The 15,082-nt window shown below is 35.6% G+C and overlaps 1 protein-coding gene across 3 annotated transcripts in view; it reads right to left on the minus strand.

The window, feature by feature from the left end:
* The window catches only part of CYP39A1 (cytochrome P450 family 39 subfamily A member 1), a 125,810-nt gene extending 110,836 nt beyond the window's left edge, over positions 1 to 14,974 (minus strand). Inside the window, exons 1-3 of one of the 3 annotated variants that reach the window (XM_081295609.1) lie at positions 14,619 to 14,974; positions 3,477 to 3,612; positions 1,382 to 1,556 (exon numbers count right to left, since the gene is read on the minus strand). In XM_081295609.1, the coding sequence (XP_081151735.1) occupies positions 1,382 to 1,556; positions 3,477 to 3,612; positions 14,619 to 14,810 (503 nt within the window). In that variant the 5' untranslated portion in view covers positions 14,811 to 14,974. Of the gene's footprint in view, positions 1 to 1,381; positions 1,557 to 3,054; positions 3,097 to 3,476; positions 3,613 to 14,618 lie in introns of those variants that run through there. The other 2 variants (XM_081295608.1, XM_081295610.1) reach the window with 2 other exon arrangements.
* Positions 14,975 to 15,082: the final 108 nt, after the last annotated feature.

The following is a 15,082-nucleotide window of genomic DNA, read 5'->3' on the forward strand; positions in this document are numbered from 1 at the left end:
GATAAATCCTGACAAATATGATATAAAAAACAGAAGCAAATTTATTCAATGCAGTTCAACAAGAAAATAATAACAATGTCTAAGGTACAGCCCTTGCCTTTAAAGTAACCAGAGAATCAAGGGCAGTAGTAGTCACCAGATTTCATAATTCCTCACAGGATTCCACATATTCAAACTACTGCATATTGAAATATACTGTGATCTTTAATATTTTTTACTGTAAGTGAGTAAAATGATTAATGTGGCATAATTAAGAAAAGAATATCTGGGGCTGGGATTGTTGCTCAGCGGTTAGAGTGCTCACCTAGCACAGGCAGGGTGCTGGGTTTGATCCTCAGCACCACATAAAGATAAAATAAAGGTATTATGTCCAACTACAACTAAAACAAAATATTTTAAAAAAAGAAAAGAATATCCAAAAATACTCAATATTCAAAGATATTCTAATATCAAAGATAAATTTATGCCCCTTTAGGATCACTTTTCTCCAAAGTTTCAAAACCATCCAGAGATTTGCATTGTTTTATTACAGATACTATGCAAGCTTTAGCAAATTTTTAAGTTTGGTTGGTTGAGTTTGCTTCCCCCACCCCCTCTATCTGAACTTGTAAGAAACCACTACACATCATTCTGTTTTAAGTCAGAACTGTTGGATTTTGCCTTCAGCATTCCAGAATTCCACTGAGGTGGAAAAGAGCTTCAGGTTTTCTAATCTACCAAATCGCTTAAATCTCTTTATGTGTGGAGGGAATTTGCTCTCATAGCTTCCATGCCCAGCCTTAAACTTTTCCAGAAAGCTTTAGAACAGAGCTGATCCATCCCCTACCCCAAGCTCTCTCCTGTCTCTTGGGACCTACCTTCTAAGATAATAGTCTTAAAACAGTTCTGAGACCCACCCTGGTTTGGTCTGGGCTGCCTTTTGAAGTCTCACAGTTACCTCCTGGACCCTCATGATCCACTTCACCATTCCCTCCTCTCTCCTGTCCTCTCAGTGTCTGATCATCACAGACTGCTCTGAATGGTGGGTGTATGACAATTGTGAGAGGTACATCCATGGGACATATACACAATCACTGGAAGGACACTATAGAAATTACTATAAATATATCAAAATGATTGTATTGGATTATTTGCTTACAACAAAATTGAAGTGCTAAACTAAAATTGCACACTAATTAAAATTTAAGATTTTTTTAAAAATCTTTAATAGCCTCATTTGGTAGACTTCATTAACTGTATTGAATCAATTTGTTTCTAATTACTTCATTACACCAAGTAATTTCCCAAGTCCAATGTATCATATTAAATTTTTTTTAATTCCAGAAAAGCATGATTAAATCATACAAACACATTTACTTATTTACCTTTTTTACCTATTTACCTTACAAAGTTGGTCAGTTCCATTGTCCCCCGAGTGCCTAAATTTTCCAATTGTTCATGTAATTCTTCAGTCAGTTGCCCAGTAAACTGATGTATGTTGAAGATCCCCATTTTCCCTTTCATCATAATATATAGCTTTTCATTCAGTGTTAAAAAGATATTCTTTGGAATTGATGCTATAAACAGAGAAAACTATTTTCAAAACAAGCAACCACTCTTTAAAGCATACGAACAGTATACCTCTGCCAATACTTGGTCAGTAGGGACGATTACCAAAATCCTTTTCTTACATAAAATCACATCTGGCAAGTTAATGCAGGTGAAGATTCAGTCCATACTGTGAGACAGCACCAGTCTAGAGGGTGACTCACTTTAAGGGATGGAGAGGATTGGTTTTCTGCTTCTTCCTTCTCTAAATCTATATTCCATGCATATTTAAAATACATAATATTTTACGTATCCCAGCATTTTCAGAAGCTATTCAAAATGCTCAAAACATTCTTTGTTTTACTACCCTAGCATCTACCCCCACCTACCTACCCACATTGATAAGATCCACATTTCTCTTGCTAATTTCTATTTATCCTTCTAGTATCTTCTTGAATGTTACTTGTACCAAAAAGCCTTTTCAAAACCCATGAATAACTGACTCCACTATTTCCTTTATATTCATGTTCTTTTCACAATATACACTTCCAGTTAGGTTGGGGTAGTCGAAATATAAGATATTTTAAAAACATATCTCCTTAGATTTTTCTTTTATCTTGTTGTATTGTCTCTGAAGTATCTTTTATCAAATATAAAGATATAATTTTATATTTCATCATCTTATTATGTGTAGGTTATATTTTGTGTAAGTTAATTAAAAATAAGCTCTAGATTTCCTGAGCATACATCTTCTCTAGGAGAATTTTAAAAAGAAATGGGAAACAGGCTTAAGAGTAAATATTATAATATTTATTTTTTTAAATATTTTTTAGTTGTCAATGGACCTTTATTTTATTTATTTATATGCAGTGCTGAGAACCGAACCAAGGGCCTCATACATGTTAGGCAAGGGCTCTACCACTGGGCCACAACCCCTGCTCCTATTATCATATTTCATCTGTTAAACAGAAATATTTATACATAAAAGGCCCCAGGAGAGGCACAGATGAAAATAAAGATAATTTCCATAATCCTCAATAGGTAAGTTAGTATATTTTTTTCCTAAAAGGATATGTTACCATACAGATTAAAAGCCTTCAAAATATTTATATTTCTTGATCAGAAATTCCACAACCCATATATCACTAAGCACTAAATAGTGTTTAACCAACATGTGATTTTCATGCAAGCAAGAAGAAAAAAAACAATTATGTTATTGATCACTAAGAAATTTAAAACTTTTTGTCTTAAGAGCAAGAAATGAATGAGAGTACATGAAGAAGAAAAAAAGAAAGAAGATGTAGATGGTAGAAACAAGTGCAAACATTGTGAAAGCAGAGAACACATATGGGCACAAAGTGAACCAGCTTTGCATTCTGGGAAGGACAAAGAGCTTCAGCACACAAATCCACAGCCTGGGAAGAAAGGAAGGCCAACAGCCACAGTAGAAGCACGCCCCCACCACAAGCCAGCAGTCGCTAAATTAGATGGGGAATTTGTGAACAGGCAAGCCAGGCCCTGGCTTACCTTACTAGCCCTGAGGGATATGTCAGGAAAAGCCATTCAAGGGCTTCCTAAACAGAAAGTGGAGCAACAACATGTAATCAAGCCAAGAGCTGTCATCACAGCTGCAGAACAATTTTACCAGTATTTTGGGTGCTGTAACATAATACACACTCCAAATAGTTCTTTAAAAACACTCAGTGAGGTAACCCCATCTCTTTCAACATGTCTAACTGAAGTCTAAAAGTATCAGCCTGCCAATAATTTGCCCTTCAATGACCAGAAAAGTACATCCCATGCTATTTTCTCCTTCTAGTTCTACCTGGAGAATAAAGTAATGGGCCCTCATCATTCTTGATGGAAACATAAGGATGTAATTTTTGCCTTCAACTTCTCTTGAACTCCAACATTGTACTTCAAATGAACTACCTGAATGTATTATTTACCTGTACGATAGACGGGAGTTTGTACTGCTAGCTCAAAATTTACTTCTTTGGATTTTAGAAATACGTTAATTCCCTCTTCTTCAGTAACAAATGTCATTCGGTTTCCCATAGCAAAGACAGTAAATACTGGTCCATACTGAAATAAAACATAGAAACACATTTTATATTAATAAGCATTTCTAAGAATGATTACATTTTCCTCAAGAACTCCAATACTGAAATTACGGTCATGATAAAAATCATTAGGACTATATCTGATAATTAATTATAAATTTTGACTGTTTCAACCATGTTGTTATATAAATCCAAATTTATTCTGTCCTAATAATGTCTAATAAGATAGTTATTATTAACTCATATCTTCTTTTCTTATAGTATGAAATAATAATAATTATTATTATCATTATTTATTTATTTATTTGGTATTGGGGATTGATCCCAGGGGATCAATGCCTTCTTTCTCCAACTTTACCACTCAGCCACATCCTCAGCCCTTTCATGTTTTATTATTTTGAGATAGGGTCTTGCCAAGTTGCTAAGGGTCACACTAAGTTGCCAAGACTAGCCTCAAATTTGAGATCCTCCTGCCTCAGTCTCCCAAGTTGCTGAGATTACAGGCATGTAATCCTAGCATTGCCTGGCATCATAAAATAATTATTAGAAAACAATAATTATAAATAATAACTAGAAAATTTATCAACATGGTGATATAAACCATTGTTGTCAAGATATCAATAGGATTATAAGCAACTAATAGCTTGACATTACTCAAGAAAAAGACACAAAATAACCAGCTGCTTTCATAGGAAATCCATGGTCACTCAACTATGTCTTGCAAACTCAAATACTTTTCTGTCCACTAACCTGTCCACTTTCTTATTTTTCAAAATAGCAATTTTACCTGTGCTTCTTACTCAACTCTCTCCTTCTAAGACCCTGTTACAAGATCCTGCCTTGTAGCTAGAAAAGATGCAGGCAATGAACTGAGCGCAACCTCATCTTCTAAGTACTGCATCTGGCTAATCAAGCAAACTTGTGCCCATTCCCCCAGATTTCCCTCCTGTTAACATGGACAGAAGTTCCCGCTCCTGTGAATCTCCGACTCCTTCCCTGTCTTATGGACCCTCTGCTCCCTTGCTTTCTCTTTGTTCTACATTTTGCCTTTATCTCCTACCTCATTTTTTTTTCTCTCTCTCTTGAGACACTCCTAGCAGCCTATAAAACATACTCTAGCATGAAGTTTCACTTCAGGGAGTCCATCATCTTGCTGGGAAATAGGGATGTCATTTTGGTGAATTCCAACTATAATCGAGCATTTGATTTAATGATGAATGTAGGCAAAAAACCATATTCTTACCCATGATTCTATCATCATAAGAAACCACACTTTCACAGCCCACAGTTATTATAGATGTCTCAGAATATCATTTATGCTCATTGCTACTTCAATAACAGTCATTTCTACACCTACAATGAGATGGCAGATGATTACTCCTATGATACATTTGTGGGTGCTACCAGGCAACTGTGGGTCCAAGAATCACTGCATTGATAGAAAATGAAGCCCATCCTCCCACAGTGATGACCCAGACATCTGCACTGCTTTTCAATATTACCAATATTATTTCAATTATTTACTAATCAATACTTAGAAGACGAGTCTTTTTCATTGTTTGAAAGCTGCTCACCTTATGGTAGCCAGGAAGCAGAGCATACTGTGGCAGGGCGATAAACCCTTACAGGGCACATCCCCATGAGCTTCTTCCTCCAACAGGTCCCATGTCCCAGTAGTCCAATCATCCATAGTTGGATCAGTCCACCGGATCGGGCAGAGTCCTCATGATCCAATTACTACCCAAAGCCCTAACTCTGAACACATGAGATCTGGAAGGGACAGTCCAGATCTAAACCATAACATGGAAGGTGGCCTTTTGCCACATGGATGGGAAGGGGCTAAAATCTAAGAACTATTTCCTAGACCTAGATTAAGACTATAGTCTCTATGGTTTTTTCCTAAAAGTTTTATAGCTTTATGTTTTACATTAAGTTCTTGATCTATTTTGAATGCATTTTTGTTTAAGATGTAAGACTTAGGTTGATGGGCACATTTTGGTGTTTGGAGGTCAGTTTGTTTTGTTTATTGAGACAGGAATTTGAGGATACAGAAAAAGAAAGATATACTAAATCTCCTAAATAAGTAAATAAATAAATAAAGTGCCCACTGGGATGCAGGAAATGACCATGAACCACTGGAATGCAAAACAAGCAACTTCTGAGCAACCCAGCTCCTGCCCTTGGCTGGCAACCTTGCCCCCAACGTAATATGAGGAGAAGGCTAGGAAAACTAGTGTGAAACCCTGTAACTCTGCCCTGACTCTACCTCCAGCTCAGCCCTAGTACTGTCCCTCTATAGATATTAATGTCCCAAACCAAAGGGTTGCTGTCTCTTGCTCTTTCTCTCTGTCTCTCTTGATAAACCATATCAGTATCATTTTTTTCTAAATTGTTGAAACTGGTGTATGCTGAAATTATTTTCCTTTATGTATGCCAAGGATCCCACTTGTCCTGAGAACTCCTCCAGTGACAGTTAAGAGTATCAAACTAGGGGCTGGGGATGTGGCTCAAGCGGTAGCACGCTCGCCTGGCATGCGTGCGGCCCGGGTTCGATCCTCAGCACCACATACCAACAAAGATGTTGTGTCCGCCGAGAACTAAAAAATAAATATTAAAAAAATTCTCTCTCTCTCTCTCCTCTCTCACTCTCTCTTTAAAAAAAAAAAAAAAGAGTATCAAACTACTTCATCACCATTGGTTGAAAAGGCTATCTTTACTCTGTTGAATTAGTTTTGCACCTTTGTCAAAAGATGAGTTAGCTATTGGTATGGGTCTCTTTCTAAATTCTCTAGTCTGTTCTAGTGATCATTTTCTCTATCCCTTTGCCAATATCACACAATCTTGATAAACAATAAGTTTTAAAACTGAGAGGAATGATTTCATCTACTTTTCTTTTTCAGAATTGTTTTAGGTGTTCTAGTTCCTTTGCCTTTCCATATAATTTTTGGAACAATCTTGCTTATATTTACAACAAATCTTGCTGGGAATTTGATAGTATTTGCATTAAACTGGATTTCAGTTTGGGGAGAACTGATATCTTTACTATGATGGCTTTCTCAATCCATGAATACAATATACTTACGACTTTTTAAATCAGTGTTTATAGATTTCAGCATGTAAGTCATGTACATATTTGGTGAATTTATATCTGCATATTTTTTTCTAAATGGTTATAAATGGCATTATATTTTTAATAATGGTTTCCCCATATTCATTGTTAGTATATAGCAATACAACTGAAAATTGAATAAGACCTTACAAAACTTCTCAAGAGGTTATTTATTTATTTATTTATTTTTATTTGGTATTTTCTACACAATTCTAGAATCTGAAAACTGGGAAAATATTATTTCTTCCTTTCCAAGCATATGGCTTTAATTTATTTCCTTGCTTTGTTGCACTGGTAAATGTTCCAATACTGTGTTTATTAAGAATAGTGAAATCAGAAATCTTTGCTTTGTTCCCAATCATGGAGGGGTAACATTAGTCTTTCATCATTTAGTATCCTGTTAGCTATATGATTTGTGTTGACATTCTTAATCAAGTTGAAAAACTTCCTCTCTATTCCTAATTTTCTGAATTTTTTTATCATGAATAAATACTGAATTTTGTCAAATGCTTTTTCTGTACCAAGTGATATAATCATACACTTTTTTCTCTTGTAGCCTATTGATATGGTGCTTTATATTGGTTGATTTTCAAATATTAAAATGATCTTGAATCCCTGGTAAGTACCCCTACTTGGTAATTCTTCCCATATATTGCTAAATTTTATTTGTTGATATTTTGTTTATAGGTTTGCCTGTGTATTCATATAGGATACTCATCTATTTTTTTTTCATTTGCATTGTCTGTATTCCCTTCTCTTCTACTTTCTGAAGAGATTGCATATAATAGATTGTTACTTCTTTAAACATTTGGTATAATCTCCCAATGAAACAATCTGGACCTAAATAATTCTATTAGGGGAATTTAAAAATTACAAATTCAATTTTCATAGTAGTATAGTCTATTTAAATTATCTATTTATTATTGAATAGTAGTCGTAGTTTGTGTTTTTCTGGGAGCTGGTCCATTTCATCTAAGTTGTTAAATTTATGTACACTGGGTTATTCATAGTATTCCATCATTCTTTTGATGTCTACAGGGTCCACAGTGATATCCCCTGTTTCATTACTTACACTGGTCACTTCTGTCTTCTGTCACTCTTACACGAGGTCTGGCAATGTTATTGATCTTTTAAAAAGACCAACTTTTTGTGGATTGGTCTCTGTGTCCTCTATTCTGTACCATTGGTCCACCCACCTGTTTTGGTACCAGTACCATGCTGTTTTTGTTACTATTGCTCTGTAATATAGTTTGAAATCTGGTATCACTATACCGCCTGATTCACACTTCCTGCTTAGAACTGCTTTTGCTATTCTGGGTCTTTTGTTTTTCCATATGAATTTCATGATTGCTTTATCTATTTCTACAAGAAATGCCGTTGGGATTTTGACTGGCATTGCATTAAACCTATAGAGAACTTTGGGTAATATCGCCATTTTGATGATGTTAGTTCTTCCTATCCATGAACAGGGTATATTTTTCCATCTTCTAAGGTCTTCTTCTATTTCTCTCTTTAGGGTTCTGTAGTTTTCATTGTATAAATCTTTCACCTCTTTTGTTAGGTTGATTCCCAAGTATTTTTTTTTTTGAGGATAATGGGGTGATTGTCCCAATTTCCATTTCAGAAGATTTGTCGCTGATATACAGAAATGTCTTTGATTTATGCGTGTTGATTTTATATCCTGCCACTTTACTGAATTCATTTATTAGCTCTAGCAGTTTCTTTGTAAAGCATGCAGTGGAGGAAGGATAGCATCTTCAACAAATGGTGTTGGGAAAACTGGAAATCCATATGCAACAAAATGAAACTGAATCCCCTCCTCTTGCCATGCACAAAAGTTAACTCAAAATGGATCAAGGAGCTTGATATCAAATCAGAGACTCTGCGCCTGATAGAAGAAAAAATTGGCTCCGATCTACATATTGGGGGGTCGGGCTCCAAATTCCTTAATAGGACACCCATAGCACAAGAGTTAATAACTAGAATCAACAAATGGGACTTACTCAAACTAAAAAGTTTTTTTCTCAGCAAGAGAAACAATAAGAGAGGTAAATAGGGAGACTACATCATTGGAACAAAATTTTACTCCTCACACTTCAGATAGAGCCCTAATATCCAGAGTATACAAAAAACTCAAAAAATTGAACAATCAGATAACAAATAACCCAATCAACAAATGGGCCAAAGACCTGAACAGACACTTCTCAGAGGAGGACATACAATCAATCAACAAGTACATGAAAAAATGCTCACCATCTCTAGCAGTCAGAGAAATGCAAATCAAAACCACCCTAAGATACCATCTCACTCCAGTAAGATTGGCAGCCATTATGAAGGCAAACAACAACAAGTGCTGGCGAGGATGTGGGGAAAAAGGTATACTTGTACATTGCTGGTGGGACTGCAAAATGGTGCGGCCAATTTGGAAAGCTGTATGGAGATTCCTTGGAAAGCTGGGAATGGAACCACCATTTGACCCCGCTATTGCCCTTCTCGGACTATTCCCTGAAGACCTTAAAAGAGCATACTATAGGGATACTGCCACATCAATGTTCATAGCAGCACAATTCACAATAGCTAGACTGTGGAACCAACCCAGATGCCCTTCAATAGATGAATGGATAAAAAAATGTGGCATTTATACACCATGGAGTATTACGCAGCACTAAAAAATGACAAAATCATGGAATTTGCAGGGAAATGGATGGCATTAGAGCAGATTATGCTAAGTGAAGGTAGCCAAGCCCTAAAAAACAAATGCTAAATGTTTTCTTTGATATAATGAGAGCAACTAAGAACAGAGCAGGGAGGAAGAGCATGAGGAAAAGATTAACATTAAACAGAGACATGAGGTGGGAGGGAAAGGGAGAGAGAAGGGAAATTGCATGGAAATGGAAGGAGACCCTCATTGTTATACAAAATTACATATAAGAGGTTGTGAGGGGAAAGGGAAAAAAAAACAAGGGAGAGAATTAAATTACAGCAGATGGGGTAGAAAGAGAGGTTGGGAGGGGAGGGGAGGGGGGATAGTAGAGGATAGGAAAGGTAGCAGAATACAACAGTCACTAATATGGCATTATGTAAAAATGTGGATGTGTAACTGATGTGATTCTGCAATCTGTATACGGGGTAAAAATGGGAGTTCATAACACACTTGAATATAATGTATGAAATATGATATGTCAAGAGCTTTGTAATGATTTGAACAACCAATAAAAAAAAGAACCAAAAAGCATCGTAGAAATCACTGTAGAAAATCAGCTTCTGAAATGAAATTATGGCGTTTGCCAGAGACTATCATGCTAAGTGAAAAAAGCCAATCCCCCAAAAGCCAAGGCCAAATATTCTCCCTGATGTGTGGATGCTGACACACAATAAGGGTGGGGTGGGGAGGAATAGAAGTATTTGGATTACACAAAGGGGAATGAAGGGAAGGAGGAGGGGTGGGAATGGGAAAGATGGTGGAGCAAATCGGACATTACTTTCCTCTGGTCATATACGAATCTACGACCAGTGTAATTCCACATCATGTACAACCACAAGAATGGGAAGTTATATCATACTCCATGTGTGTATTTCAAAATGCATTCTACTGTCCTGTATAACTAAAAAGAACAAAAATAAACATTTTTATAAAAAGAGAAAAAAAATAAAAAATAAAAATAAAAAGACCAATTTTTTCTTTCATTGATTTTCTCCATTGCTTTTTTTTCTGTTTTCAATTTCCTTTTTTTTCTGCTTTTTAAAATTTCTTTCCCTCTGTTGTTTTGGGATTATCTGGCTGCTTTGGGTGAGTCTTGAGGCAGAAGCTCAGATTATTAACTTCAGATTTTTATTTTTCTCTAATATAAGTACTTACTGATATAAACTCTGATGTTACTTTTTTCTTCATTCAGCTCAACGTATTTTGTATTTCGCATGAGACAAGTTAAAGTATAAAGACTCAGAACAGCAGAAAAATAAGGAATAGAAAAAGATGTATCATGAAAACCAAAGAAAATTGGTATAGCTCTAATAATATTAGAGAAAGTTGATTTTAACTCATGATACACTACTACATGTAAGGCCATCAAATAGCTCTTCAATGGGAAAATAGTGTCCTTAGTTAAGCCATTTTAATATAGAGAACTGTGTTTGAGGGAGGTCGGTTTGCCAGCTGTATCTTATACTCTTATTTACGGATTTCAGCACTATAAATGTGGTGGGAGGCAGATACCATTTCATTCAATAAAGTCTGAAAAAATAATGATGCTTAATTGTGTCAACAACTTTCCAAGAGTTTTATGAAATTATTCACTATCGTTTTTACAAAATATCCAAACTTGTCCTAATGCATTTTGGGATATTGTTTGCAAATAGTGTTTCCATCATGTCAACAAATAGATGACCTTAGCTGTCAATGGGCAGCCTGAGACACATACAATTAGACCTTTAAAATTACTTTCATGGTCAAAATACTAGAGATTTTATCAAAGTCTTATGCTTAAAAAATTGTAAATCATAATTAAAGATTGATATAACCAGACTCAGTTTGAAATATAAACAAAATTCTGTCTCAAAATTTTCAAATTTCAAATATTTACAACATTTTTTTTTCCTTTTGTGAGCTTCTAACTAAAAATAGAGCATCAGCCATCTAGTGCTCAACTAGGGTAGGACCTGCTGTCAAGGTCATGGTGGGCAGCAGGATTCAGTTTTCCACAATCCTTAGTTCTTAACTGGCTGTGGGCCAGGGCCTCCCTCTGTTTCCTACCTTATGGGTCTCTCCATCAAAATGTGTGAGTTGAGAAAAAAATAGAGTCTGTTATCCAAAGAAGGCTTAAGGACACAAGACACATCCCATCAGGTATGCCATATTTTATTCATTAGAAGGGAGTTAATAAGTTCTGCTGACACCTCACAGGAGGTAATTATACATGGGAATGGGTTGCAAAAGGTGGGGATCATTATGAATTATTTTAGAAATATACCCCACATGATTGTCAATGTGGAAACATGTTAAATAAAGTTATGTATATCCATACATCTCATACATCTTAAAAAAAAAACATTGAAAGTTCTAGATAGTACTGATAGTACTGATAGTACTGATAGTGGTAGTATGATGTATTTTGTGTAGAAAAGATGGACAATAAGAATCTATAATTGTATTTGTTTGTACACGGTTAAAGAAACTATGAAAGGATATATAAGAAATGAATTAGTATTACCAAGGCTGGGAATAAGGGGTAAGAACTGGGTGGCAATGAAACAAGAGGTCAGAGAGATGTTTCACTGTAGTTTTTATTTTTTTCAGAAAAATTGAACTATATTGATGCATCATCTACACAATTACTAAATAAAAATAAAGGGAGGATTTTTACAGTCCTCAAAGTTTTCTCTTCTCTGCCTTCTCCAGGGGCAGAAGAAGCTGAGGGGGCAATCTCTTATGCTGAGACTTTAAGTGGTTCAGTATGCAGTTAGTGTTTCCTACAGTAGCCACTTAAATGCAATTTTCTGTCAAGGCTACCAATTAGAACCTACTGCAGCTACCATGAGAAAGCAGAATGCACCCTCCACTCAAAATCTGGTTCCAGTGTCAAGACTGATGATGTCACCCACACAAGAATGGTATATGGAAAGGTTTATTACTTACACAATGGGCTTTTCTGGGAAGAAAACCACTTGTCTCCCAAGATGATCTGAAAATGGCTTAAGAAAGCAAATCTCCCCTGGGGGGGGGGGGTTAATTATAGTCAGAAATGCTCATTTGAACATTTCTGCTTGAGGGTTATTTTAAAAATAGTTTTATTTAAGTATAATTTGCATACAATAAATTGCATATTAAAGTATACAGTATGCTAAAATTGGCACATATACATACCTGTAAAACTGCCACAATCAAGATAATCAATATATTATTCACCTCCAAGTTTTTTTTGTATTCCCAATAGCATCTTAATGAATTTGTTTTTCTTTATAGTTGCTTATTTTTTACACAACAGTGAGATTTGTTGCTACATACTCATACACTCACACAATATAACACAATTTGATCAATTTCATCCCCTAGTAAGAGTTGGTGTTTTGTACAGTGTAAATCTCCCCTGGCACCAAAGATGGGAGTTCCCACTCTTTCTTAGCATCCTGCCCAGATGACCAGTACAAGGGGAATAGGCAAGAGTGAAGCATAATAACATTCAGTATCAAATATAAAACAATATAGTCATCTTTTATATTTTAATACTAGAAAAAGGTAATTTGTACTGTCACATAATATTATAGTTGACTCATACAACTTGTTTCATTTAAGAAAAGCTACAGAGGGCTGGAGATGTGGTTCAGTGGTGGAGTGCTTGGCTAACATGCATGAGGCCCTGTGCTCCATCTCCAGCACTGTAGAAGAAAGAAAGAGAAAGAAAAGGGGGTCGGGGGAGAAAGAAAGAAAGAAAACTACAGAATCCTTACAAATATTTAATCTGATCAAGCTTATTAAAAAATCCTTAAAAATTATTAGAATCAGATGCCTACAAAAGGCTGTAAGAGACAAAGGAGTGTTCCTTCAGGAGATACCTTTTTTCATCTATTGGACTAGCAAAAATTATGAAGAATATTGGTATATAGTATGGTCCAGGATATAAGAAGCCATGCAATCCATACACTCAAAGGGAGTTAAAAAGTATATATTGTTACATCTTTGGACAAGGGTAATATGATACCCAATTTAAGTGTGCATTTTCTCATATGCCATTCTAGTTTTAGAAACTTATTCTGAGGAAACAATCAGATAAGTGCAAAATGTAAGACCACATACACACATGCTAAGAAACAATGCTTGAGATAAAGAAAAAGGGTGGCAACAACTTAAACATGCAACTACTGAGATTTAAGTATGCTATCATATCTTTATATCATGAAATATAGCCATTAAAAAGATTCAGAGAAATACTGACATGGAGAAATTATTCACATTAAATTTTAAATTCAAAGGGACACAAAATAGAATTACAGTATTATGCTGCTGTTATTTACTCGATAGTTTATAAATGCACAGAAAAAAAAGGCAAAATAATATACTGTAAAATTTTAATGTTTCATTTCTGGTGTGATATTTTGGTTACTCTTATTTTCATCTTAGTTCTCTTCACTATTCCCCAAGATATTAAACCAAATTGGAATCTCAGAAATTTTTAAGGTAAACCATCAAAAGTATATATAATGCTACTACTATATATAGAATTATTTTGTAAATTGGGCTAACCAGATAGATAGTAAACCTATATGGAGGAAGCACAGAAAATATTGTAATACAATACACAATAATGATGATGGTTAGCATCACCACAAAATCTTGGTGGCTGGAAATTGAATAGAAATTAAAAGTCTGGCAAATGTTTTTTCCCTAAAATGCTTAAACATTTGAAAGACACTTTAAGAACAAAAAACATCTATTACAACCACCCATCATCAATAACAATACCAGCAAGAAAAACAGTACCCCTTAAATTTGTAAAGATCAATTTTGCAAGCAATTTTTACAGTATCCTGGTATTAGCTCCATTTTGGATATGAATTTATCACTCATTTTCACAAATTTAAATCACATTACACTTCTGTTTTTCACAACTATTGCAAGCATTTAGTTAAAACGTATTCACTTCGAAATTAACTTCGACGAAGTAGCTAACACTTAAAAGTTAATCTCTACTTCCAGTAAGGCAGATGCAAACTGCATTGTATTTCGTGTCCTTCGCAAAACCTTGCGTAGGACATGGCTGTTGATTGTTGGTAGAGGGATTAAAAATGCTTTATTAACAATGTTTAATTGCGGGAAGGAGGTATATTCCCGGTGTTCTAATATTGCACCTGAAATCTAATGAAAAAATAAATAAAAAGTAAAATGTTAACTTCTCTGAAAAACCCGCCTGCGCGCCACATACCTTGATTCGTGCTTTCTCTATAAATTCTAGAGGGGCTTTCCCAAGCTCCAATCCAGCTCCAATCCAAGGAATCCATCCCTTGATGCACGGAGGTCTACGCAAATTCTTTAGTTGAAGGCATAAGAAAAGAACAACGCAACCCAGGGCTATAATCACTGTTGGGGAAATCAATTCTGTATTTTGCTCCATCATTTTCCAAAATGAGAGAAGTTTGACAAAGTCCTGCTGACCTGGCACTTTCTCGTACCCTGTGGGCTAGGGAAGACCCTCCGGGTCTCCCAATTTTTCCGCTCCAACTTTTGCAGCTAATTCTCTTTCGTAATTGTAACTTCCTTTCCCCGCCCCAATTTTTAGGTGATGTTTGCATCATCGCTCCCTCCCACCTCCTCTTCTATTTCAAATCCTGGCTACCACCAAAACCAGGCAAGGGCTGGGCTGGGCTAGACGGGGCGGGGCGGGGCGGG

The sequence above is a fragment of the Spermophilus citellus genome (assembly GCF_964194105.1).
Source record: "Spermophilus citellus genome assembly, chromosome: 5".
Lineage (NCBI taxonomy): Eukaryota > Metazoa > Chordata > Mammalia > Rodentia > Sciuridae > Spermophilus > Spermophilus citellus.